Below are 27,751 nucleotides of genomic sequence, written 5' to 3'. Positions count from 1 at the left end.
AGTGGCCTGGCTCTGTCTGGGAATCTGTGTTCTCCTTCTGATAGTTCCTAGCAGCTGTTGCCTCTGAGTAACTGGGATTTGGCTGCCAAATTGTCGTGTCCCATCCCTCCCGCCGTCCCGGCCTTATCTGTCCCCACCCCCACCCCGTGTCCCCTGCCTCCGTCAGCACAGAAGCTTGTGAGCATCTGTGACAGGCAGAAGGCACCATGGGCCTGATAGTGGGAGAAGATGACTTGGGCAGATATTGTTCTGTGTTAACTGGTGGTGTTGTTTCATTTGCGGCTTTCTTGGCAAGCAGGATTAAACAGTTCCTGTCTACTAGTTTTGCTCAGTCCTTTTTCAAGCATGTCTGGATAGTTTGGACTTTTCTTGCTCTTAGGTTTAATGGTCTCATATTTTATTTTTCCCTTACTTATTTCTTGTTGGACCCACAAACGTTTTAGAGGTTAAGCCTAGGGTAGCATTCAATAAGAATATTACCCTTCTCGTGATGGGAAGAGAAAGACAACTTCCTCGGTCTTCTTGTTACAGAAAGTAGCAGTTAGGTTACAGCGTTGTCCTCCTTGGGATGGCTTGCAGGCTTCTGAGACTTTTTGACATCTGAGAATCACACAATTAGTCACTGAGACTTTTTTTGAGAAAAGTCTTCCGAGCACAGCTTTTTCTATGTAGGGTGATGGTTTTAGTCAGTTCTATTCCTTTATTTATAAATAATCCTATTTAAGTTGTTCAGATAAATGGATATTGAGATTGGCGTAGCCTCACCAATCTTAGATGAATACTTAAATATCATCATATAAAATAGGTGAAACCATTATCATCTAAGAGTTAGATTGTGTTTCTGTTTTTTTTTCTTTTCCATTGAGTTCAGAGGGCTTTTTTGTTTTGTTTTGTTTTGTTACTCAGGGACAAGGTCTCCAGTATAAGGGCTGGCAAGATGGCTCAGTGGGTAAAGGTGCTTGCTGCCATGGGGGATGGTCTGAATTCGATCCCTGGACCCACATAATAGGAGAGAACTCTGATTCTTTAAAGTTATCCTGTGGCCTCCAGTTGCAGGTGGAATGCCCACAAATCCCTCCCCTGTATAAACAAACAAGCAAGCAAACAATTGTATTTTAAAAGTCAAAACCAAAAGATTTATAGTCCAAATCTGAAAACTGCTCGGTTCTGACGGAAGAAATTGACGGTTACGAAATCGTGCCTTGAGCCGGGCACTCAGACCTGTGGGCCCCCCAGGTCTTCCGTCCACTCCCATGATGCCATTGAGAATTTTGGTGGTCTTTGCTGCCAGGGAGCAGTATGTTGAGGGTCGGGAGACCTGGCACGTTCTTGGGGCAGAGGGTCCGAGGACCTGGTTTAAACTCAGGAAGCGCTTAGCCCAGCCCCTCTGGAGGGTCCCGTGGGCGAGGCTGCGGGCGAGCCTCAGCTGTGAGTGCCGGGTGTATGGAAAACTGTAGGAGAGCAACTGAGGAGGGGCAAGGGACGCAGGAAAGGACAGAAACCTCATTTGGTGAGGACCCTGCAGGGAGGCGCCCTTTGCCAAAATCTGCTTTTGTTGAGAACAGGTGGGAGGGGCTAAGGAGTGGGCGTGGGTGGCAACTCCTCAAATCAGCTGCTTAGTCATCGGACTTTTCTCTTCCCCTGACCTCTCGTGGTAACTTTAGTCATTAGCTTCCTAGCTAGTGATTTCCCCTACCCTGCTTTTCATTCTGATTAAACCATGTGGGAATTTTTGGAGGTAATTTTGCCTTTGATGTCATTTTCTTGAATGTCTGGGTTTTCTTCTGTGTCTTTTGGCTTTTGGCTCAGTTTTTGACTCTGTCTGCTGAGGCTCTCTTTCTCCTGACTTAAAGGGGTGAACTGGATCCCCTTGCTTACAGAGACCCAGTAAGGAAGGGAGAGCCTGAACTTCAGCTCTTAGGCGAAGGGATCCGGCAGGATTAAAAGTGTCCTCTCACCGCAGCGTGCCTCTCCTGCAAGAGCCGGGAAAGAAATGAAGAAAGGCCTCCAAAATGAAGTTGCTGACTCGCTGTGCGCGGAGCCCTGCTAAGTGGATAGACGCTGGATGAGACCCTGGCTGCTGATTTCTGGAACATGGCCCTGTACCCCGTGTCTGCTGAGGTCATCCACCAGGTGGAGGAGTCCCTGGACGACGAGGAGAAGGAAACGATGCTTTTCTTATGTAGAGATGTGGCTGAGAACCTGGCTCCACCTAACGTCAGGGAGCTCCTGGGCACCTTAAGTGAGAGAGGCCAGCTCTCCTTGGCTACCTTGGCTGAACTGCTCTACAGAGTGAGGCGCTTCGACCTGCTTAAGAAGATACTGAAGACGGACAAAGCGGCCGTGGAGGCCCACCTCCGCAGAAACCCTCACCTTGTTTCTGATTATAGGTAACTTCTGAGCTCTGAGCCAGGCTGCACACGGGGGAGGGAGCCGGGCTGTCTAGAAGGTGTGGGCTATGAGAAGAACAGCCTCACTTCCGCTTCCTTCTGATCCAACTATCCGCGATATCACTTTTACGGCGCGGAACGCTCTGGATTTCTGTTTGTTGGTTGGCTTTGTGTTTTTCAGAAGCCCGTTATAGCTCAGGTTAGCTTGGAACTTCCTGTGTAGTCCAGGCTGGGCCTCCAACCCATAGCAATCCTCCTGCCTCGGGTGTAGGCTCACAGCTTGTTTGAATTCAATAAAACACGGGCTGCTTACCAGGTACGCTACTGGGGAAAAGATCATCATGGAAGTGGAAGGGACAGATAGTCTGTGTATGCCGGACTGACAAGAGGAAGATAGGAGAAACAGTGTAGCGCTGCTCTTTCTTGCCAGTCCCCAGTAGCGTGGGATCTGCGGTGCTTTGGGAAATTCTGGTACTGAGAAATAAAGTAGCAAGAGTGAGTAACCTCCCTACTGCCAGAGCTGTGACCCTTTCTAACTCTTCCTCTGCCTGGGCAGCCAGCCAAGGAAAAGCCTCAGGGTGGGTTCCCTTCCCATCGTCTTGCCTCTCTGCTTCAGAGGGGGCCAAGGGGGACCTTTCTTCAAGGAACTGCCTTCCACCCCCTTCTGGTTAAACCAGGACGACCATCTATGTCCCTAAGTCCGAGAGCCTCGGGGGACTTCCTTCCCCATATGAGGGAGCCTCTGGAAGGGTTGTGTATTCTGAGGCAAGAAGGAGACCTTGTTCCTTTAAATTGCTTCCTGTTCCTCCAGGCTGCTAGTTCTGTTGATTGTGTAATATGTATTTGAGGATGTTTATTTTTATTATTATGAAAAGTACTGAAAAGAGCTGGAGGCAGCACGGGCTTTGTAAAGTGCTGCGAGGTGTTGGAAGGACTGTGTTAAACCTCGGACCAGTTACAGCCCACCCAGGCTGAGCCAGTTACTAACTTTACAAAGTAAAGAGTAATATAGCCCAGCTACTTGTGCTTGGTGACCAAGACCTGAAATCCCAGCTACTCAGGAGATGGAAGCAGGAAGGTTGTGAGTTCAAGGCTAGCCTGAGTGACTTAATAAAACCCTGTCTGAAAAGGTAGCAGGGACATGTGTGTTGAGCAATAGCTCAGCCATAGGCCCTTGCTTAGGGTGTGTTTGGTTCTGGGTTCAGCCCCAGCACCACAGACAGTGACAGAGCTCCACAAGTTTCTCTTTGGATAGTGTACCAAGTGGCTTTCTGTGTGAGATGCTTGGGGTTATTGTTACCCTTGGTAAAGTTTCCCTTGTCCGACCATCAGCCAATGCCACTGATCTCACACATTTTGGGGACACTCACTTGGCCTCAGGGAGTGTATTCAGGTGCAGTGGGTAGTGATGGGCGTGTCAGGCCCTCTAGAGTAGGCTGGCCATTGAGGTCCACCTATTCACCCGTCTGCTCGGCAGGCTTCACCAGTGCCTAGCTAAGCTCAGGGTCAAGAAGAATACCAAAGAATATGGGAAAGCCACCTTCTACACAGGCATTCTGACAAAGTGTGGTGGCTACCCCAGTCAGAGCAGGGGTGAACTCATTGGGAGGGGTTTTCCAGACCAGACATTGGTGATCAGAAGCTCCATGGCGGACGTCTTTTAACTTTCAAGTTCAAGTGTGGGCCAGAGATGTCAGAGATGTTTCTTTGCTTTAGAGAATCCTGAGACTCAAAGTATAGTTTTTAGACCAGTGGTCAACAGAGGGCAAGGCCACTCTGAATTTGGTCTTTCCTGTTACTCATCTCTTTGGTCTCACTATGACTTCTGGGAACCGAGGGGTTTTTTCAGGGAAGTCTTTTGCACAGTTGTTTTCGGAGCTGTTGGTTAGAAAGGGAAGTGCTGTGTCCTACTGCAAACAAAGGAAAGGCTAGGTGTGGTGCACGCTTGTAATTCCAGCACCTGGGAGGGAGGCAGAGACATGAGGATGGGTGCAGTCTGAGGCCAGTCTCTGTCCAGGGAGAGCTAAGATAGTCCCTACACAGCAAGAGCCATCTCTAAAAACCAAACCAAACAAAAAACAGAAAATGAGCTTTCCTTTTGAATTTTCTTATAGTTTCTTGGAGGATATTTCTATCAAGGCTTCCTGTTTTATAGAGTTGGGGGCGTTTTCTGTGGAACAACAATTAGTCAAGTTCTTGGCCTTGGTGAGGGATGGGCTCTTGGATTCTTGTCTGGGTTTACTAAAGAAACTTTTGGGATTTACAGGGTGCTGATGATGGAGATTGGCGAGAATCTGGATAAATCCGACGTGTCCTCCTTAATTTTCCTTATGAGAGATTACACAGGCCGAGGCAAGGGAGCCAAGGACAAGGTGAGTTGTGTTCTCTTGGTGCCTGTTCCAAAGAGCTGTCAGAAGTAGGGCTCTGGGGCCTGGAGAGGTAGCTCAGAGGTTAAGAGCACTGGTTGCTCTTTCGGAGGTCCTGAGTCCAATTCCCAGCAACCACATGGTGGCTCATAGCCATCTGTAATGAGATCTGGTGCCCTCTTCTGACATGCAGACAGAACACTGCACACATACATAATAAATAAACCTTAAAGAAAGAAAGAATGAAAGAATTCAGAAAGAAAGAAGTAGGGCCTGTTCCTTGTGGTATGGAGAGAGAGAGAAGTGGGCAGCCTGCTGCCATGGTCCCAGTAGCTTTCTCCGGTAGTTTTTCTGTGACCCTGGTAGCAAGAGAATGGGTTTTTAGAGGGAATTAGGTTGGGACTCTTTCCTCCTGTGGTCCTGGGAATTTCTTTTATGCTTAGATTTGGTCCTGGTTTCTGTAAAAGTCACCGACCTGGCTGGCTTCAACGTCAGTTCTCTGATTTGACAGCCCTCTTCCAAGTGAGGACATCCCGTCTTCTTGTGTGGAGTAGAGACCTGGCCGTAGAGGGCTTGGCTTGCTGGTCCACTCTCGTTTGCTGGCCCTCGGCTGTTTTACTTCCCCTCAGTGGCTCTGGGTGGAGGTGGTTTGCGGTGTGTGTGGGAGGTGACGAGGATAGAGACGTCTGACCGTTTTAGAGTTGTCTTGGGTTGCGGTAAGGGTGTGTTTGAACTCCTGACACGGTTAACCTGAGGACGGGCCAAGAAGAATCTCCATCTCTGGGGGTGATAATAAGTCTTCCAGTTGGCTTCCCTGCCTTTTAGAATTCCCTCGGGCTCCTTGATTATAGAAAAACAGGAAGACATCATGTTCCAACATCAAATGAAGAAAGTGAAAGCTGGGAGTTTTTTGGGGGGATTTCCCTAATCAACGCCTTCCATTTATATGTAATTAATTAGGCCTCTTGTCTTTGTAAAATAACGATTAGTGGTTAAGTAACCAAATGTTAACCGTGAGCAAATATAAAATCCAAAGCCATGCCCGCTTTTGAAATCGTGAAATCACCCAGCTGCTTCAGGGTGAATGAGTCAAAGGGCCCCACTCTTTCTGGGAATCATCTCTTGAGTCAGTATGGCCTAGAATATCCAGGATGGATGAAAACAGTTTAAAATGGCATTATGAGGATTTCCCATATCAACATTTTCCTCAGCTACCCTCTTCCCCCCGCCCCCCACTCTCTGGGAAGCTCTTATGGTGTGTGGTGCTGAGGATCAAGCCCAGGGTGTCATACATGCAAGGCAAGCTTACTCTGCCACCCGGGCTACAGCCCTAGCCCCCATTTCTTTGAGTTAAATTCAGGAGGGTGATTGGTTCTGAGCAGAACTGTCACCAAGGGTTACCGGAAGGTCCCGTCTTGCCACCTTTTCCTGATATTATGACCACCAGGTGGCCTAGAGTTTGCACTTTGGACGTGTTAGCTCCACTCATGATGTGTGTTTCTTGTTGGTGATTCTCTTAGAGTTTCTTGGACCTGGTGATTGAACTGGAGAAACTGAATCTTGTTGCTGCAGATCAATTGAACTTACTAGAAAAAAGCCTGAAGAGCATCCACAGGATAGATCTGAAGACCAAAATCCAGAAGTACGCGCAGTCAGGTAAGAAATTTCGGTGTCTCGGTGATCTTCAGTGCGCAGGAGGAATGGTTGGTGGAGAGATGTCACCTGTTGGGTGCCTGGCTGAAATGGAACCCAAGCATCCCAGCCCCCTCTAGCCTACACCAAGAGATCATAGTCCTTTATAACCTTTTCATCCCAATATCCCAAACCTACTGGCAGATCCCCTACCTCTGAAAATTGCCACTAAGCAGGTCTTACCATTCTGGTCTTTAAAGGAGTCTGTATGTCTGTTTTTAAAGGGCAGAGAGACTGTGAACTTTTAGGACTTTGATTATAGATAGAGCCCTGTTGCCCAGCTCCACGTTGGACCTGGTGACCACCATCCAACTCTGGGTGGTGTCACCGAGTCTGATTGCTGTCCTGCATGTGTGCTGCGTTTCTCTTAACCTCATGGAAAAGGTCACTTTGGTTTTTTCTTTAATTAAGGGGGTTGACCCTTCTACCTTACACCTAACACAGGGTCACAGTGTTAGGTCATGACTGAGACTTGCTTATATATAAGACCATCTGCAGGCTAGAGAAATGGCTCAGAGGTTAAGAGCATTGCCTGCTCTTCCAAAGGTCCTGAGTTCAATTCCCAGCAACCACATGGTGGCTCACAACCATCTGTAATGGAGTCTGGTGCCCTTTTCTGGCCTGCATGCATACACACAGACAGAATATTTTATACATAATAAATAAATAAATAATTTTTTTTTTAAAAAAGACAATCTGCCCTCATTCTGAACGACAGAATTAGGAATGACCTTAGTTTCTTTTTTAATTTAAAAGTATGTTTATCCATTTATTTATTTATTCATTTAGTGTGTGTCTATGTGTGTGTGTGTGTGTGCACACATATACAAACCCACATGTTATGTGGGTGTCATTTCTTCCCTCCCACCATGTGGGGCCTGGGGATTGAAATTAGTTTGTCATCCTTTCAATCATTATTATTATTTTATTTTATTTTTTGGTTTTTCGAGGCAAGATTTCTCTGTAGCTTTTGAGCCTGTCCTGGAACTAGCTCTTGTAGACCAGGCTGGCCTCGAATTCACAGAGATCCTCCTGCCTCTGCCTCCCAAGTGCTGGGATTAAAAGTGTGTGCCACCACCGCCCGGCAAGTCATTCTTACTGGTGAACAGAAATCATCTGAGCGGATGCTTTGAATTCAGATGGTATTTGAAAAGATTGGCTGGGATCTGAGGCACTGTTGAAGACTCATTTGACAGTTCATGAATCTTAGCGCCTCTCTCTGTCTTTACAGGCCAAGGAGCAGGATCAAATTATGTGAATTCTCTCCAGGCTTCTCTTCCAAACTTGAGCATCAAGGAGCCTTCATATAACTCAAGGGTGAGTCTGGAGCCGGTGTATGGACTGACAGCATGAACCTGCTTCAGAGGAGTCATAAAAGTGTGCAACTTCTTATGATTATAAACTTTAAAGTGCTCAGCTGGTGGGCGGTAGCGGTGCACACCTTTAATCCCAGAGCTTGGGAGGCAGAGACAGGCGGATCTCTGTGAGTTTGAGACTAGCGTGGTGCATTCCAGTATAACCAGGGCTGCACGGAGCTGTCTCAAAAAAAAACCTAAAAAAAGCTGCAGAGATGGCTCAGCAGTTAAGAGCACTGGCTGCTCTTCCAGAGCTCCTGAGTTCAAGTCCCAGCAACCACATGGTGGCTCACATCCATCTGTAACGGGATCTGGCGCCCTCTTCTGGTGTGCATGAAGATGGGTCACTCATGTACAGTAAATAAATATTAAAAAAAAAAAGAGTAAAAAGAAAAGAAAAAAGTGTTTAATTATATATTTGGGGAGTTTAATGAATAACAAGAAAGTATCTTACGTGTCACGTGTCTGTTACATGGGTTTGACTAATATTAATATTTTGGGTGCTTTCTTTTAGTCTTATTTTTATGTGCATTAGCAAATGTATCTATTTATACAGTTGGATATTTTTTCACTGTTTGTTTCCTTGAAGATTCTCTTTTAAAGTCAAAATAGATAGGATGTACCTGTAGAAAGAAAAGCTTCAGCGTCCACCAAAGAGATCTTAAAACTGTGATTTCTCCCTCCCCCGTACACTCACGTCCTCCCAGTTACCCTCTGTTAAGGCGACTCTTCTTGACCGGTCTCTGGACCGTGCAGAGATTGCTTACACATGTACAGCGGACAAGGGGTAGCACGCCTTGCCATTCTTCTGAACACAGAATCCTCAGACTTGGTACCACACGGTTCCTATGAGATCACACATGTAACCCAGTCTGGCCTGGAGTCCACTGTTAGCCCAGGCTAGCCTTGAAGAGCAAGGACCCTCTCCTTGCTTCAGCCTCCTAAAGGCTGACATCGTAGGCCCGCCCTGCCAGGAGGGCTCGTAGCTTCCGTTTTCTACACGCACCACCATGTATTTAGTTCTTTCTTTCCGATGTGCAGATTGCCTCTGTTCTTGTGTTGTGGCAAACATGGTTGCAAAATAAATATCCTGATTCTCACTTCTGTGTGCATTTTCTTTTTTAAAAAAATTAATTTAAAACGCATTTTCCTTTTTACTTTCTGTTTACTGTATGCATGTGTGCCTGTATGAGATTTTGTACACCTGTGTGTGTTCAGGAGCCCAGTGGAGTCAGAAGAGGGCATCCAATCCCCTAGAACCGGAGTTGCAGGCAGTTCTGAGCCACTATGTGGGTGCTGGGAATTGAACTCAGGTCCTCTGGAAGAGCAGCTGGTGCTCTTAACCTCTGAGCCATCTCTCGAGCCTTTCGCCTTTTTACTGAGCGTGCCTTATTAATTTAAAATTTGGCAAACTTTTCTTTAATGAGTGACAGACAGAAGATTTCCCTTTCTAGTTAAGATCATTAAGTGTCTCGTGGTCGCGTGTGGTTGTGTTCTGAGGAGCACAGTTCATTTTGTGCTTATCCCCTGGTTAATCTTCTATCACGAGAAGAAACCTTGGTATATTATGAACCCAACCCCTTTTAAAGTTATGTGGACTTCAGGGTGGATACTTAGACTCGAGTTAAGTTTTGCGGTTGAATTATAAACACTTCTATGAGTGTCTATCATGAAAACATCCCTCCCAGTTTATAAACAGTTTCTGGGAGGACACTAGCTCTAGGAGGTACCACTGAGCAACAGACTGGCTGCTAAGAATTGCACTGCCCCACCCACGAACTGAACGATAAAGATGTGTATGTCTAAACCACCGTGACTGTGTATTTGTATCTCCTATAGAGCCGGTCAGGATCGGCCTCTTCTCATCCCACAATCTCCTGATCTATCTATAAACCACACTCATCTCTCATTGCTTAGGTACAGTTTTTAATTTGTCCCTCTAGTCTCCGATAGATGACTAAGTCACAGACAGCTGGATTTAGGATTTTCTGAGCTCTCCTCTCCCACTACCTATTGTTATAACTTACACTAACATTCTTAGTTAAAATCCTTCTATGTTTTCACGACTGTGTTTCTGTCCTGCCAATGCAGGTGAGCATCCTCCCTGTTCATGTAGCCTGCTTGGGACCCAACATGCTCTGCGCTTCATCTCGCTTTACCCTTGCTGTGTCTGGCACACGACTTGATCTCTCGTTTAGTAGCTGGCACCGTGGCAAATGAACCTGGTAGCTTTCTCACAAGATTTAGGCTCTGATTAAGTCAGGATTATTGGGGGGGGGGTCCATAGCTTGCATGTCTCCAGTTTGCACACAGAGGTACTCTCAGAAGCAGCTTACTAGATAATGTACTTCCTTCTTTGGGTAGGAGAGCTAAAGAGGTCGCTGTTGTTGAAATACCAGTGGTCAGATGGTGGTAGGAAGTGATGTCATCTTGCGTAGTTCCTGTCATCTGAGATGAGAGAAGCAGGTCGGTTTAATCTCCCAGGAGTGGTTCATGCAGAGTATGTGACTGTCGAGAATCATGCCCACATATCACTTATCTTGTAGCCATGATAGGACATCATGTATTCATTTACTTAGGAGTGCTGCAGATTGTACTCGGGGCTTTGGATATAGACATTTATCAAGTGCTTCTCTGCATGCTAGACTGTGCTGAGGGTTTCTGAGTAATGAAACACCATAAACACCCTTTGCATCTAAAGCCTGTGAGTGAGTTTAGCATTCAAGAGCACAGACTCCATCCTCAGCACCTGCCTGGTGGCTCACAACTGTCTGTAGCTCCAGTCCTGGAGGATCCAGTGCCTTATTCTGATCTCCATGGACACCAGGTATACATGCATGCAAAACACATATACGTTAAAAAAACAACCCTCCTTACCATCTATGTATGGCAGGTACTATTCTATTCTTATCCTCACCTTTGCAGATGAAGAAGCAGACAGAGAGGTAAAATGACTTGCTCACACTTCTAGCCAGGCTGCACTTTGCCCTGGTGTTCACGGGAGGCACCGAATGTCAATCTCTGTCCCAGAGTGCGCTGAGTTCGGACTGTTCGAGCACCCATGATGTACTGTAACAGCTTAGAGCTGTGCAAGTTTAGTTCCAGCTTCAAAATGCCTTTAGTTCTGACTGGGAGAGTTGATCTCATCTCTGACAGTGTAGTGTGGAACTTACAGGGTTAACTGTCCCTGCAGTTCATATTTAGGTAGCTGAGAAGGTGATATTTTTATTCCCCCCCCCCAACCCCGTGTAAAAATATTGAGCTATTCAAAGAGGTGTAACATAGTGAGCTTCTGAAAAAAACTAACAGTGTGACCTTCTTTTTTTGTATTTGAAGCTCCAGAATGGGCGAAGTAAGGAACAAAGATTTGCGGAACACCTTCACATTCAAAGTAAGGCCCCCAATCTCTTATAGCTATTCTTTATAAATGCTTCTTAGCTTTAGTACAAGGGGCTGAGGTATAACTCAGTGGTAGAACACTTGACTGGTGTGAATGAGTCCCTGGGTTCCATCTCCAGTACCAGAAAAGAAAAAAATTCACTCTGTGGTGTCTGGTGGTCCCTGCTTATTGACATGGCTCCTTGAGAGGTTGTAGCAGGAGGAACTCTTGTGCCCAGGTGTTCGAGACCAGCTTCCTTAGCAAATGTGGTGAGACCCTGTCATCTAAGAAAGAGAAGAAGAAAGGAAAGAAAAAAGGGGGAGAATTCCATTGTGGGGCTGGTGATTTCTGTTATCCGCATATTTTAATTAAGCTCCCAAAAGGCAGTAAAACACATTCTTCAGGTGAACTCACCGACTCTGACTTAGCTCATCTAATCTGGATAACACCCCCTCCATCAGGCACATAGCCTAGGCTGTGTTTGTCAGACGTGTGGCGTTTGTGCTTCTGAAATGGAGCTATAGCCAGACCATGCTGAATGTTAACCCAGCCATGATAGAGAACCATGGGAAACCAAATATCCAGCAGCAGGAAGAAAGGTTAATCTGGACCATGTCTTCCATAAAAAGTAAAAAAAGGCAATTAAAGTATTGTTCATTTCAACCAATATGTTCTCTTCATTCTTAAAACATCAGCTTGAGTTCTCGGCATTATTTAAATTTTTGTTTGTTTGATTACTAGGGATAGAACCTTGTTGTGTATCCCTGGCTGGGCTGGTATTTATGATGTAGCCCAGGCTAGCCTCAAGCTCACAACAATCATCCCATTTCAATCTTCGTGAGCGCTGGGATTGCAGGGACGTGCTGCCATAGCTGGCTTATAGCATCATTTTTTTTTTTAAAGCATTTCTTTTCTGCATGGGGACCTTTCTAAAGTGAGAGTCAAGACTCAGCCCCACACCGGTGAGGTAGCCCGTGCTTAGAACCAGCGTGAGCAGGTCTCTATGCCGCGATGGAGGGCGGCAGAGCTACCCGAGGGCCTTTGAATCTGCTGTGTGCGCAGTAGAGGAACTCAACACGAGTGGGGCAGCCGGAGCGTTTTGAGGGGGCCTTGTCCCCTGATGGAGCATTGCCCATGCAGTTTGTGTAGCGCTCAGGCTCTGTGTGCTCCTGGAAGCTGAGAACCATTTTACCCGCGACCAGCCAGATGGTGCCGCTCACGCCTGCCGTTCCCTCCCTAACATTCTCCCGGTGAAAACTGTTGAGAACGGAATTAATTCCTGAACTAACAGCCTGTTTCTTAAAACACTGCTGAGGTGGAGGAGTTAGCACTCTGAATGCCGTTGAAAGTGGAAAACGGGTCGGGCGGTGGTGGTGCACGCCTATAATCCCAGCACACGGGAGGCAGAGGCAGGCGGGTCTCTGTGAGTTCTACAAGAGCTAGTTCCAGGACAGGCTCCAAAGCTACAGGGAAACCCTGTCTTGAAAAACAAAACAAAACAAAACAGAAAGTGGAAAATGGGAGATCCGGCATGCTAGTCTAGGAACGTAAAGCAAACATGTTCTTTCCGCTGTTGACCCTAGCGTAGGTTGGTCCGGGTAAGTACTCGCGGTCCACAACGGACGAGAGCCACCTTTCCGCTTTGGACTGGTCCTGGCTCACTAATAAAAGGGAAAATATCTGGTTAAGTTGGCCTTAAACTAAGAAGTTTAAGATAATCAAGCTGTGTGTTCAGGTCATTGTGGACTTCCAAATGGTTCCTATGGAAAGATCTTGATGGTGACGGTGACTGGCTCTTATTGTCAGGAGCGTTCTAAATCTTTAACCAAGATAGGCATGTCACTGAGATAGGCGTGCCACACACATCTCTTCTAAGGAAGAATAGTTTGACTACACGCCAAGGGTGCAGCAGGCTGGGCAGTAACCAGAGTTCCTTCTGGAACCTAATTAATACACACACATACACACGCATACACACACATACACATACATAACATATACATGCACACACATATGCACACACATACACACATGCACACACACACAACACACACATGCACATACACGGACACGCATGCATACGCACATGCATCACACGCACACACATGCATACACACATACACGCACACACATACACACATGCACACACACATGCACATGCACACACACACTCAGGTTCAAAGCTGAGGGTGGTAGCACAGGACGACAATCCTAGCCCTCATGAGCTGAAGCAGGAGGAACCAAATTTGAGCTGGGCTCAGCCTGGGCTACATATCAAGAACCCACCTCTGAAACCAAACAAACTCCATTTGTTTCCCCCAAACCTCACAGATTCTGGCAGGGCTGTTTTTTTTTTCTTTTTTCTTTTTCCTCCTTCGTTTTATCTTTAGACGTCATTTCTCACTTTGCCGCAGCCTCGGCCTAGAGATTGAACTAGCAGCCAGGACGAAGGTGTGAGCCAGCCCTTTTGTGGCTCCGGCACCCAGAGCCCCCCCCCCCTTGTGCAGGCTAATTGAGTCATTGTTGTGGAGCGGAGTTGGCCGTGGGCTCTCCACTTTCCAGGCGTGCTGTGCGCTGTCTGGCTGCTGACATTTTATTTTGTCATCCCCCAGCCTCACGGAACTATGAAAACATTGGCCATCTGTTCTGTACATAGCACAGAACACAGAAGCGTTCCCTTCCCGCGTGCTCCAAGCTGTTCCCTTTAGATGCAGTCCAGGGTTTGGGCCCATGTAGGAAAGCTATTGGTATAGCAAAGTCAGAGTTTTGAATTCTCCTTATCAGGTTAAAACCCTGCCAGCCACCTGTTGGCTATCTGGGGGAGGTCAAGGGAGAGCCCTCTTACACTTGCGTGGAGTGGTTTTTCTACGGAATCCTGGAATAGCAGGTGCTCTTGAGTTTTCTTTTGAACCAGGCTTTTCCATGTGAGGTTGGAACTTTGGGCTGAGTCTAGCCGGAAAAAGAATAAGTAGTTAAGAAATGAGCAGACAAAACAAAAAACTCAGTTATGATAGAAAGAACTCAGCCAGAATGGGTGTGACTAAGTTTTGTCTTGTAAACAATTCTCTCTCTCTCTCTCTCTCTCTCTCTCTCTCTCTCTCTCTCTCTCTCTTCCTTCCTCCCTCCCTCCCTCCCCAGGAAAACCGGTGAAGACATCCATTCAGGAATCGGGAGCTTTGTTGCCTCAGGTAAAGAACAAATTCTCTGATTCGGTATTGTATACACAAGTATCTGCTAGAACACTGACATCCTAAAAAACAAACCCAAAAAACAGCCAAAAATGATCTGAAAAATGATTCATGACAACTGGGTGCCTGTGCAAAATTCATTGGTCAGGAGCCTTGAATATAGCAGAGATTAAAAAAAAAAAAGACGTTCATGAATGAACTTTGGAATGCAGGGAGGTTCCAAGTGTCGGCTCATGTCTCAGCCGGGTCACTACTGAACATACCATGGGCAGTGACATCCCGGTGAACTGTGTTGCGCCCTGGCTTTTGTCTGGACTGACAACCTCCTCTTAGGAGGCTGTGGAAGGCTGTCATTTGTACCAGCTTAGAAAGATGTCTCTCGTTGCTGCTTTAGGCTTCCGTGAAGACGCACGGCCCATCTTTCTTCTCTCTTCCAAATTCTCTTTATTCCGCAAAGCTAAGACTCATGTAAAGAGATAATGAAGCTTATTAATTAAAATTAAGCAAGAGCCGAAGCAGCTGTTTGCCTGAAACACATTCTCGGGAACAGAGAAAAAAAACTGACATTAATAGGAAATGCCAACTGAGATGACTTTAGGCCATGTCTGTTGAGTGACTCACTTGCCAAAGGGATGCTTAAAACAGTCCAGAAGATGAGATGGTACAGGAGTGAGACCTAAGGGAGCAGAGAGGTAGCCGGCATCTCTAATTATGCCTGCCTTTCTTTGTAGCTTATACACGAAGAGAGTTACAGGATGCAGAGCAAGCCCCTGGGTATCTGCTTGATCATCGATTGCATCGGCAACGACATAGGTAGGTGCAGAAGCCACAGGTTAACGGCTTTCCTGCAGTGTGTTCATGACCAAGCAAGTCAGATTTGTCAGCACGGTAAATACTAGCTGCAGTAACAAAACACACTCTCTTATGATGTTCACTTTTCTACTTTGTGTGGTCAGTCAGTTGGTGATTCCATCATCGTGGGACCTTGGAGTCTTCTGTAGGGTCCTCTATGTGATTGACAGATGAGGGGATAGAGACTGTGTTCCAGCCCTGAGAGTGGTGTCCCTCATCTCTACCTACATTAAGTGGCTCAAGCTAATTACAGTGGGCATAGATAAATGGCCCAGCTATGTGTTAGGAGAAACAGGAGATGAACTTGGGGAACAGAAGTTGTGTTGTGGTAGTTGGTGTGTCTTTAGTCTACCTGTGAGTCCTGGGTTTTATTCATCAGGGTCATCCAGGGACATTTATAACGAGAGGCATTCTGGTTTCTAGAATTATCTGGTGTTTCAGCTTTTCATCATGAAAGCCTTCCTTGGGGCCATTTAAAGCACATTCTGTGTTTACTTAGAGGGCTGTGAGGAATGTTTGAGCCATGCGTGGCTTTGATCTACCTGCGAGGCATCGTCATTTGGATCTGAATTATTTTCCTCGGTTGTTGGATGTCTGATGCGCACTGAACCACTGGCAATAGATCAAGGGGAGCCTAGAACAGGAATAACTTCCCATTTAATCACAAACTGGTAGCAGTTCATGGCTTTCATGCCTCTCAACGTTCCTTAGCATGACTCAGAGATGACTCGCTCAGAACATTACCATGTGAGAAGAGAGGCTAAGAGAAGGTCAAGTTAGCAAATATGAAACTATATTTCCCAGGATTTCGGCTTCGATCCCATTTCCTCATATTCAGTTTCTGGTAGATATGAGGAATGTGTCCTTTCCTTTCATACTGATTTGAATGGAAATGGTCCCAATAGGCTCGTGTATTTGAAAGTGTGGCCTTTATCTTGGAGGTGTGGCCTTTTTGGTGGTGATGTGTCACTGGGGTGGGGTGGGGTTTCAAAAGTCCACAGCAGCTGTGGGTCAGGATGTAAAACTCTCAGCTGCTGCCCTAGTGACATGCCTATCTGCTTCCTGCTGTGATGATGGTGGGCTAACCTTCTGAAATACTGAGCAAGCCTCCAGTCAAATGCTTGCTTTATACGACTTACCATGGCTTCAGCACAGCAGTAGAGGTCCTAACTCTAAGATACCATTTTTTAAAAATGGTATTATGTTCGTATTCATATCAGGAATGGGGAAATGGTCTCTCAATGAGTCACTTACTGTTCTAAAGGACACTGTGGAATTGCCCTTTGGCTTTTGGTTGTAATCAGTCCTGTTTCCTTGTCCAGGAAATATCTGAGACACACAGCTTCCTGTGCTGTCCCTGTGTTTACATTGAAGGACTCACAAAGATCAACCCACTGTAACCAAACCACGCCCGTTATTCATGACTCCCACCCAGTGCACAGGCTGGAGTTCTGTTGCTGAGTTGTAGGCCGGGGCTAAATTCAGCCCTGTAGTTCTCCAATTATAGGGGTGCTTCAGAGTTGGGTGCTGGTATATGTATGATTGCCCAGACTTTAATCACAGCTCTGCCATATCTTAGCTCATGATGCTGGGCTCAGCATCTCTGCTGTAACATCCCTCGTGTGACAGTCAGCAGGATGAGTGAGGTTACATTCATAAAGTATGTAGGACGGTGCCTGGAACAAGGTGTCCGCTGACATTTTTCTTATTCTTATTCAAAGTTGGTTTAACTTTAGTGGAGAACTAAGCTGTTACACACCATGGCTCGGCATTTAGTATGTTGAGTCTGCTCTCAGATGAGTAAGGGGAACGGAGGGTCTGAGGGCTACACTGGGTTCCAGGTAAGTGGGGCCCATCCCCACATGCGGGCACAGAGGAATGGAGGCAGTTACTTCAGAGGGAACAAATTTCAAGTGGAAATCTCAAAAAGTATGGAGACACCCAACATTGACCTCTGGCCTTAACACACACACACACCTGTACTTGTGTGTGCACAGGCACACACACACACACTCAATCTCGCACACGCACGTGCACAGAATGGAGTTCCAGGCTGCAAATCCCCAGTGTCATTCTTCCAAGGTCAATGTCTTGAAGGTGGAGTGGGGCTGGCCCTACAGAAAGGGCAGTTAGGGACTCATCACTACTCCTGCCCCCAGGAGAATCAACGTTCTTTTGACTCGTGTGCTCTTTGCCCCTGAGGGCAAAGCAAATAACTGGACCAGAGGTCACTTATGGAACCTCCCAGCTTGACTGGCTGATAATAAATAAGGTAATTATTAGGCAGGTAATAAATAAGATGGTACAGCTTCACTCAAATTGTGTGGTGCTCTTGTCAGATGAGAGAACCCAGATCCCTTGGGAGGCTCAGCAGGGTGGGCAATCATCACCTGAAGTAGAAGGACAGTGAGGACAGGCTCCCCACCCACACCAGCTCCGCACCTCCAGTTCTGTGTTCACATGCTCCTCCTGGGACTTTCCATCCAGGACTCTAGGGCTGGGCTCCTGCTTGGGTGCAAAGACTCTGTTGCTCCTTCCCCCATCTCATTAGCCCTAGAGCCCTCCATCTCGAATTGTTATGTGGGACTTCCTCTGTCAGGGGAATTTTGCCAACTGGCTAATGGTTAACATCTGGCAGATGTGCAGGGGTTAGATAGCAATCAAAGCAGACAAGATCATTGCCAGTTGAAACCAAGGTTCTGAAAGAAATCAGAAGATAGCCGATCAGAGATCCTCAAATCCTTAGTGTCATCCTTCTTTGCACGTGGTGGATACTTTGTTATTGGTGGATACTTTGTTAATGGTGGATACTTTGTTAATGTTGGATACATTGTTAGTGGTAGATACTTTGTTAGTGACGGATACTTTGTTAATGGTGAATACATTGTTAATGGTGGATACATTGTTAATGGTGGATATTTTGTTAATGGCTGATACTTTGTTAGTGGCGGATACTTTGTTAGTGGCGGATACTTTGTTAGTGGCGGATATTTTGTTAATGGTGGATACTTTGTTAATGGTGGATACTTTGCTAATGGTGGAAACTTTGCTAACTTTATTAATGGCTTTGCATGGGTGGTCATACGATAGAACTGGGGTTCTAAAATTTGTCTGCGAAGCCCATGAGGCTAGCCACTTTGCACGGATGGGAGAGGGAAGAGCTCATCTGTGTGTCTTGCTCTGTGTCACTGGCAGCTGAAAAAGTGCCACGCACACAGGTGCTCAGTAAATATTTGCTGAAGGGGTGCGGGCGAAGGAGTGGTTCCTGAAGGGTGCTTGTGATGGAGTAGGCTCTCCTATAGTGTGTGTTTCAAAACCGGCCCTTTAATAAACATTAATTAGAGTTTAATAGAGTCTCTTGGACTTATATCCTCCTCTTAGCCTATCCCTGCCTCACCACCTCCCAAAACCAGACTTTAACTAAAGACCACACAAATCCCCTAAATATTTATCTGCATATTATTGTCTTTGTCTGGTAAATGCCTACTAAGGATATCTTACAAACAAAGTACATGCTTGGCCCCACATGGAACACATTCGAGGTGGATTCTGTCTCAGGGCCAGTGAGAAAAGACGAGGTTACTTTTCGGTGGATCATTTTTGAAAAGCATTCTCCTAGTCAAAGGCCTCTTCATGGGGTGGATCGCAGTGCTGAAGGATTTTGGCTTCAGTTATGTTGTCAGTTTGGTGGAGTTCAAGCATACGTCTCTGATGTCTGGGCAACTATGTCAGTCACCTAGCAAAGCTTGGGTCTCGGTTGGTGAGCTGTGTGATAGCCTTCATCTTTCCAGGCATGCAGAGGCAAGTGTCTCGAATCACTGGCAGGTAAACACAAGGCCTGGTTTAAGGCTCTGGCTGTCTTGGGGCTTCCTGTATATATGGCAGCATTTGCAGTTTTTTTTTTAAAGAGGAAACATCTTTCCCTCTGCTGCATTGATATTTTGTCATGCTTTCACTGACGAAGACGTGTTTTCTAGCAGACACTGCAGTTTCTACAGGGCTGTTGTGTGAAGAGACTTCCCCTTCTGGCAGTGACAGGCTAGGGACCTGCTCCATGCCTCCTTTTGAGGGTTTTCTTTCTAATGGAACTTGCTGAACCTTGAGTGAGCATCGTTTTCTTGTAGTAACACATATAATAGGAACATTTCTGCAAAAGGAAGTGGAATACTCACTGTGACCTCTGCTCTTGGGACAAGTGACATCCAAAATGGTAGAGAGATGCTTTGTTCAAAGGGATAATAGACAAGCCCTTCCAGCCCCTCCTGGGCTCATGGGGTCAGTGTCCTGTGGATGGTTTCCTCCTGGGAACAGGAGTGTATGATGGGGTATTTTGTGTTTTCTAGGTATTTCTATCCTCTGGGCCCAAGGAGATATTTGCTTAAAAACTTAACATTAAGTCAGGCAATGTGGTGCACACCTTTAATCCCAGCATTTGGGAGGCAGAGGCAGGTAGATCTCTGTGAGTTCGAGGCCAGCCTGGTCTGCAGAGCTAGTTCTGGGAGAGGCTCCAAAGCTTCAGAGAAACCTTATCTTGGAAACATTGTTAGTGGAATTTCCCTCTAAGTCCCTCATCTCAGCAGCCCTCAGTCCAGGAAGTATAGAAGGAATACAGAGCTATAGGCCCATGCTGAAGGCCCTTCTAGTTTAGAATGTCAAAAGGTGGTGTGCTCCACATCCTAGGGTTGAGGGTAGCCCCTTTGGTAAGTACATTAGCACGTTGCTTGCAGACAGAGCAGGGATTCGCACTTGATAGGATAAACCTCTTCGGCGCCTCACAGGCTTCACCAGAAAGTGAGCTGGCAGGCAGGCATGGCAGGTTTTTGAGTGTTTGCAACGCTGGAATCACGAATAAGGTGTTACAGCTACTACAACCAAGTACTTTCAGCTGTCTTGGGTCTGGTTTGTGTAGCCTTGATACACAAATTCCTGATACTGTCTCCTGATACAAGGGAGTCTGGGAAAAGTTACCAGCTGTCAGTTCCATTTAATAACGAGTCTTAAAAGGTAGTCTATAGCCTTCAGTGTGTGCTTGGGCAGTGAGGCCTTAGCTGGGCTAGCTGAGCAAATGCTAAGTTGGATGTATGCCACAGGGCCTTGCTCCCACCCACCTGTTGCTCCCAACTGTGCCTTTGTTCACCAACATCTGCACCTTGTCAGGGGCACAGGTAGAGGGACATTCCTGTCCCTTGTCCTGGGTGTTCAGACTCTGGTTTAAATCACACCTTTTCCCACAATGCCTGTTCCAGTGCCTGAGACCACACCACCCTTTGTTTTGATTTGACCCCACTGAACCGTAAGACATTTCAGTCATCTGCATGTACATACTTGTTATCATACTTCTAGAAGACAGTGATGGAGTTGTGTGTTCGATCTGGGTCCTTTATAGCTTCTTGTAAGATAATAAGGGGAGCTTAGTAAAACAGAAGTTTGGGGAGGCAGTAATTGTTCCCTGTTGTAAGCCACATTTTGGGGTGACCTCTGTCACTGTCTGGCCATGGCGGGTTTGTACGTTCCAGGGTAGGGGCACGTGGGTTAGAAATGTTAGGTAGGAGAAAGAGATAAGAAAGAAACACAGAGACATAGGATAGTACCGGGAGGGCAACTCAGTGGATGCTGAATACTGAATTCGCCCATTTTTAATTTTCATACGCTTTTATACCCCAATAAAAAAGTGGGGGAAGAAGGCAAAGACTGCTTTAACATGACACAAAGGACAACCAGAACAATTACTTACTTCAATGCTTGAGTTATCAAGCCATTCTTTCCTGAGTTAAACATTCTGAAGTTTTGGGCAGGATATGCAGTGAATACACCCTAGACCATGTATCCTATAGGCAGCCCTTTCCTATGTCAAACCTCCTGTTTTAAAATGAATGAGCAGGAATAGGCTTGAATTCTCTGACCTATGGTCAGGGTAGAGCAGACCCAACTCTGGGGGCTGTCTTAATGTCCAAAACACTAAGTAACTAAGTAACTGCTCCCCAGGTCAGGGTGTGTGGCCACACCTGTTATCAACAACTTTGAAAGAGCTGAAAAATCAGCTCAAACTCTCTGACCTCCAGCCAAGGTGGAACAGACTCACGTCTGTGGGTCCACAAAGCTGTCCCAGCTGCAGAGTGCATAAGCCATGTGACTGCTTGTCTGCCACAAGTCTGACCCTCGTGTTGGCTCAAATGACCATTTCTCCTTTTCTTCCCAGTTCGCCTCTTCCTGGTAGCTGCTGAGTTTTCTCACTTCCTGGCCCTAGGGGCTTTTCTTTTAAACTCTCAGAAAAATTGATTGTCTTCAAGCCAAAAGGGAAAAAAAAAAAAAGGAAGGGACGGAAAGAAGAAAGAGGAAACCCTTTTAGGATTAGATTGCTTTTGGGTAAAGGCTGAAGACCTGAGTTCAAATCCTTAGGTCCCAAATAAATGCCAACATTTAGTGCAGGTGGCTGTAATCCCAGCCCTCCTATGGGGAGACGAGAGATCTTCTGGAAGCTCCTGGGCTGGCTAGCATGATACTTGGACAGAACAGCCAAGAGAGCTTCTCAAACATGAGGAAAAAAATGATACTCAAGGCTGTCCTGTGACCTCCATAAATGCACAGATTCAGAAATCCATTTTTGCCTTGTCCTCCTTAGAGAACTCGCTTTTCCTCCCCAGGGTATCCCGCCCACCTTGTGTTGGCTTATGGAGGGCATTCTATAACTGATTGTAAATAGACCTGTGAAGGGTCTTCTGAATCATTCCATATATCTATTTAGACACCATCAAGATAAGTCCACTTACTTATCTCGAATGAATTGTTTCAAAAAAATTTATTTATTTTATTTTATGTATAAGGGTGTGTTGCCTGCATGCATACACACGTGCACCACGTGTATGCCTGCATGCATACACACGTGCACCACGTGTATGCCTGGTGCCATGGATTTCCTGAAACTGAACTTACAGACAGTCATGAGCTGAATGGAACCCGGCTCCTCTGGGAACACCCAGTGATTTTAAGTACTAGCCTCTCAAATTAATTTTAAATGAATAAATTGCTGGCATCTTACTGAGTTAGCTCTAGAGTTCCTAGCCCTGCAGGTAGTTCCTGGCAGTCTTGCATTAGCTTCCATGACTTCTAGAAGTGTTTTCTCTTAGTTTTGCTTGGGAGCCTAACCTTTAATGGTTGGTTGAGCTGCCTCTCCAGCCCTAGAAGTGTTCTCTAAGAAGCAGTTGTAACTTACTAATCTGTGACTGGGAGAGGAGTGGGGTTTCCAGGGTGGGGAGAAGGAGAAATGGGGCTTCTGCATTTTGTTGGAGTTTTATTTTCCAAATCTGGTGCCCAACTGTTTCTTCCTCTATTTGTAAGCCATACAGCAGCTGTCTTAGGGTTTCCATTGCTGCAACAAAACACCATGGCCAAGAACAAGTCAGGGAGCAACTCAAGCGGGCCTGAAATCTGGAGGCAGGAGCTGATGCAGGTGCCACGGGGTGGGAGCGGGGGAGGGTGCTGCTTACTGGCTTCCTGCTCAACCTACTTTCTGGTAGAACTCAGGATGTAGGGATGGGACCCCCCCCCCCCCCCGCCCATTTATCACTAACTGAGAAAATACTCTACAGCTGGGTCTCATGGAGACATCTCCTCAACTGAGGCTCCTTCCTCTGCTGACTCTAGCGTCTGTCAAGTTGACACAGAAAACCAACCTTTCTGTCCCAAAACTGTTTTAATTTAGAATAGGGAGACCTCTATCCAAGTCATAAGAAGTGTCATTTACAAAGAGATGCATGGCAGGGTCCCTGATTGGGGAAGCATGTGGTTGCCTTCATCGCTTTTAAAAGTAATCGTTATGCCTGAATAAATGCAGCTTATATGCATCTTTACAGAAATTCTACTGGGTTCCACCTCTTCGTTTAGGCGTTTGTACTGAGCCTGTTTCACAGAGGAATAAATGGAATCTCTAATTAACTCAAAGTTGCACCCCTTAGAGCCTATAAATCAGACTGGGTTACGCGCTCGTCCTTGCTGGCCCAAGAAGAAAAGGAATGTGCGTGCCACTCCGGCTGGCATCCTTACCCACCTTGCCCTCTAATAGAGGAAATACGGTGCACGTGGAAAATGTCAGCTGGGTGACTTTCCCTTGCCAGGAGCATTTTGGAGGGCGGTTCCGTTTTGTTCCAAGACCCTGTGGTGTCTGTGGCATTTGGGACCTTCGCTCTTCCCTCTTGTTTTGGGGGAGGATTTCCTGCTTTAGATCTTAGATGCTTGCCCTACCCTTAGGCCCTGTGAGGAAGATGAGACTCTAAAGAGGAGGTAGGGAGCCCGGACTTAAACTCAGATGCGGTTTCTTCTTCGCTGCAGCGTGAGGGACACTAGGGCGGAACCGAAGGAGAACGAAGGCGCCGGAAGGCACAGAGTAGCCTCTGCCCTACCAGTGCACAGCAGTTTGGAAGGAAGCCCCCCCTCCCAGCTCTTTGTCAAGGCTTTCATAAGGAAAGACTTTAGCAGTGAAGAGACTTGAAAATCAGCCAGTATGCACGTGAGCAGTTTTGGAACCTGCGTTTCCCTGTTTACTTCTGCCCCCTAGAGGAGCGGATATGCCATAGCAAGAGGAGGAGCCTTTTGGAATGAGATCTCCAAGGAACTGCCGTCCAGTGACCCCAGGAGTTGTTAGCCCTGGGAGCGCTAACAAGAGACGTTCGGCCACCTTTCCTCAGTAGAACAATTAAAAACACAATTAATAGTGAAAATCAGAAAATAGGATGTTTATTCAAATTGACCACATCGGAAAGAAGAGCAATTAGGTTCAGTGACCTCTATTCCGTTTTCAGGGTCCTGGCATGAAGTTTAGGTTTAAATAGAAGGTAGGAAGACTGCATAACTAAGCTGTCCTGGTCAAGGTCTGGTCCCGCCCACCACTGTTGCCTCCGTTCCGGTCTCTCGTGAAAATCTATCTTAGACGCGTGCCCCGCCCTTACCCTTGTGAGGAGGCTGAGACTCTAAGGAGGAGGTGGGGAGCCGGGACTTAAACTCAATTTCGTGGGGTTGGTTCTGCTTTTCCCCTTCCCAAAGCTGCTGCCCGCTGACTGCAGCGTGATGGGAGTGAGCTTCAGCCTTTTCCATCTCCCGGACTGAGGTTCTGGGGGTAATTCTAATTTCCTGGGGTTGGATATTTCAACAGTCTGATTTAGGGAGGGGGCTATATATGTCTCTAGGATGTTTTTATTTCTGCAAGGTGGTGACAATTCTGTTGTAGCTTCTCTTGTTTTCCTGTCCTGGACCCAGCCTGGGTATGATTCTGGGCTGTAAAACCTTGCTCACACCCCAGGGAGGGGGTTAGCGTGGGTCAGTGTGACTCAATCGTTCCTAACACCCAGATCTTACAAGGGGAAGATGGGTATCCAATAGGTTATCAGCAGCCTGTGGATCACATCACCATTTCCTTAAGAAGATGTTTGCTGATTGATTAACAATGTCTGTACCTTATATCCCTTCAGTGTTAGAGAATAGAATTCATTTTAAGAGAGGCTAAAAGAATACAGAATATAACTGCAGTCTTAAATAAAGATGTTTATCACTTCTTACTAATAGGAGAGGACAAAAGACTTACTTGGTGCATTATTTATTTAATTATTTATTTATTAATTATTTATTTAATAACTTAATTGTAGAGTATAAATCACTCTACAATTAAGAGGCTTAAGCAAACTATTCATTTGCTTATCGCTCCCTGTTTCTGTGGGTTAGGACTTTAGGAACTGCTTAGGGAGGCTGTTCCGTTTTAGGGTCTTTGATGAGGTACCCAGAGTCAGCTGTGGCCAACTGAAGTCTTGATGGAGATTGGAGGAGCCGTTTGTAGGCCATTCATTGGCTGGCTGGCAGAAAGCTGACGCTGGAGGCTTGGGAAAGGTCTTCCCTTACGTGGTCCAGGACCCCGCCTTTGTGTTATGGTACCGGTTTTCCCAGAATCAGTCACGTGAAGGCAAGACAGGGCCAGGGGGAGGCTGTGTCTTTTTAAAAATCCATTGCTGGGGCTCAAATGCAAGGCCTCGTGCATGCTAAGCAGGCTTCCTCAACCAGCCACGCCCCTGGTTCCCATGTTCGGTTGCATTAGGTGGGTTCCGTCCCGGTCCCGTCGAATCTGCTGGTAGCCGTGGACAGAGAAGGAGGTGTAGCGAGGAGTGCTCCTTTGTGGGAAGCCTGGGATATGAACGTCACATGTTTCATTACTTCTGAATTGGGAGGCCTCAGAGCGTCGTTACACAGAAATAGAGATGCGGTGGAGATAGATAATGCTAGGAGTCTCTTTGGCTCGTCTAGCTTAGGTGTTTGTTTTCTGTTTTCCCCAGAATATCTTCGCAGGACTTTCACATCCCTGGGCTATCACGTCCATCCTTTCTTGTTTCCCAGCGCGGAAGAAATAATTAAGATTCTTCACCGGTTTGCCGGTCTGCCCCAACACAGAGACTATGACAGCTTCGCGTGTGTTTTAGTGAGCCGGGGAGGCTCCCAAAGGATGATGGGTGTGGATCAGGCTCCCACGGGGTTCTCCTTGGATTACGTCAAGAGCATATTCATGGGGGACGCTTGCTCTCCTCTAAGAGGGAAGCCAAAGCTCTTCTTTATTCAGAGCTACGAGGTGTTAAGTAGCCAGTTAGAAGACGGCAGTCTAGAGGTAGATGGGCCGGCAGTAAGAAGCTTGGACTCTAAGACCCTGCGTCCTGGCCCCTGCATGGTCCACCGCGAAGCTGACATCTTCTGGAGCCTGTGCACGGCGGACGTCTCCCAGGTAGAGCAGCCCACCAGCTCATCCTCCGTGTACCTGCAGAACCTCTCCCGGCAGCTGGAACAAGAAAGGTAAGCACTGCGGTCCTGACTTCCACCTCGGTCCTCGACCATCTACCACAATGGAGATGACCACTGTGCTCTGTCTGACGGCCTGCCACAGGAAAGAGACTTTCCCTTCCCCTCTAGGGTTACTTTGGGATGTGATAGAGATTCAGCTAGCGTTATCATCTCTTTGCTCGTTTGAATGTATTTCTTATAGTCTACTAACATGAATTAAGCGTTACCCTAGGTGTGTGTTATAGAAAAAGCACAGTTTGTGTACTGTAGAGTTCAGGTTTGGTCTCCTTGCATAGATGCTTCCACTGAGGCTCTTGGCTTCCACGACTATAGACATTAAAAAAATTATTTGTTTGTTACGTATACAGTATTCTCAGTAGTCTGTGTGCGTGTATGCCTGCAGGCTAGAAGAGGACACCACATCTCATTACAGATGGTTGTGAGCCACCATGTGGTTGCTGGGAACTGAACTCAGGACCTTTGGAAGAGCAGGCAGTGCTCTTAACCACTGAGCCATCTCTCCAGCCCGACTATCGACATTTTTGATGTTTATTAGGACTAGTTATTTCCCCAAAGGATCCATTACTGTCCTGGCTTCTGGTTAACCGAATGAAGCCACAACATCCTTCAGGTATAAGACAAATTGACCTTTTTTATTGGCCCCCTCATTACAATGAGCTACTACTCAAAGGTTTGTATTGTGAGGCTCCCAGACGTCTGTCTAGTTTCTCTCCCTAGTCTCCTCTGTGGCCTGCTGGGAATGTTGCAGCCTTCTAAAGGAGATGCTTCAGGGGCCGGGAGCCAGCACTGGCTTCTGACAGTCTTCACATCTTTGCATGTGCGATGCAGGTGGCTTACCACCTAGCTGGTGTGTTCCCTGTAAAATCCAGCTGGAAGGAGACTCTGCCAACTTGTTTGGATTGTTTGCTAAGCATCTTACGGAATACTTAAAAAAGGGTGGGTTTCCAAGAATGCTCACACCGCTGGCTTATCTCGCCCCTTTGGCGTTTGCGTGGCATGAAAATTAGCCTTTCTGTTTCCCTCCAGGAAACGCCCACTCGTGGACCTCCACGTCGAGCTCATGGACAAAGTTTATGCCTGGAACAGCAGAGTTTCTTCTAAGGAGAAATACTATCTGAGCCTGCAGCACACACTGCGAAAGAAGCTCGTCTTATCTACGTGAAAACTGGAAGCCCCCTGAGTTCTTGGAGCGTAGGCCAGGGTGGCTTGGAGCTGGCAAACCTCCTGCTCGCTTGGGTGCAGGCCTTGAAAGTCTATACTTGCTCTGGTTCCAGAGCAAGCCCCGATTCCTGATTCTCTTATAAACAGGCATCAGCTGTAGCCCGGCTGCCACGAACCACATCACTCCAGCTGCCATGCGTCCCCACTGGGATGGCAAAGTGAGCCTCTCCTCCTTAAGTTCCTGGGCCAGATGTTTTAGTACAGTGTGGAGAATGGTAAGATATAATCCCATTGCTTCTTGGGTTTATCTAGCAAGGTATACTACGTTATTCTAAGAGTTATAGTCTGTGGTTCAAGATTTGAATTATGACACCTGAATGTACCTTAAGGAGGAGACTTGCCTGGGTCCATCACCTATTTGTGAAAATTGGTTCTGTGTCAAGGGCTATTAAATTGTTAGCTTATGAAGTTATTAGAAGTATCCATTGCCTCATGAACTTCTGGCATTATTGCTCTTGAATTTGAATATTGGATT

At 46.6% G+C, this 27,751-nt stretch overlaps 1 protein-coding gene across 9 annotated transcripts in view; it reads left to right on the top strand.

Annotated features, from left to right (window-relative positions):
• The window catches only part of Cflar (CASP8 and FADD like apoptosis regulator), an 80,526-nt gene that overhangs the window by 22,031 nt on the left and 30,744 nt on the right, over positions 1–27,751 (top strand). For 2 of the 9 annotated variants that reach the window (XR_007594793.1, XR_007594792.1), the window contains exons 2-10: positions 1,964–2,390; positions 4,657–4,762; positions 6,277–6,412; positions 7,680–7,765; positions 11,140–11,194; positions 14,321–14,370; positions 15,102–15,183; positions 25,539–26,046; positions 27,082–27,491. Coding sequence is in view for 7 of the 9 variants with exons in the window: in XM_050159282.1 (XP_050015239.1) it covers positions 2,095–2,390; positions 4,657–4,762; positions 6,277–6,412; positions 7,680–7,765; positions 11,140–11,194; positions 14,321–14,370; positions 15,102–15,183; positions 25,539–26,046; positions 27,082–27,217 (1,455 nt within the window). In the remaining 2 variants the exon portion in view is untranslated. Of the gene's footprint in view, positions 1–1,519; positions 1,739–1,853; positions 2,391–4,656; positions 4,763–6,276; positions 6,413–7,679; positions 7,766–11,139; positions 11,195–14,320; positions 14,371–15,101; positions 15,184–25,538; positions 26,047–27,081; positions 27,746–27,751 lie in introns of those variants that run through there. The other 7 variants (XM_050159282.1, XM_050159285.1, XM_050159283.1 and 4 more) reach the window with 5 other exon arrangements.

The sequence above is a fragment of the Alexandromys fortis genome, unplaced genomic scaffold, assembly GCF_014885135.2.
Source record: "Alexandromys fortis isolate MF-2015 unplaced genomic scaffold, M_Fortis_MF-2015_v1.1 scaffold_65, whole genome shotgun sequence".
In the NCBI taxonomy this organism is placed as follows: domain Eukaryota; kingdom Metazoa; phylum Chordata; class Mammalia; order Rodentia; family Cricetidae; genus Alexandromys; species Alexandromys fortis.
The sequence above is the reverse complement of the archived record's forward strand: the minus strand, read 5'-3'. Positions and strand labels throughout refer to the sequence as shown.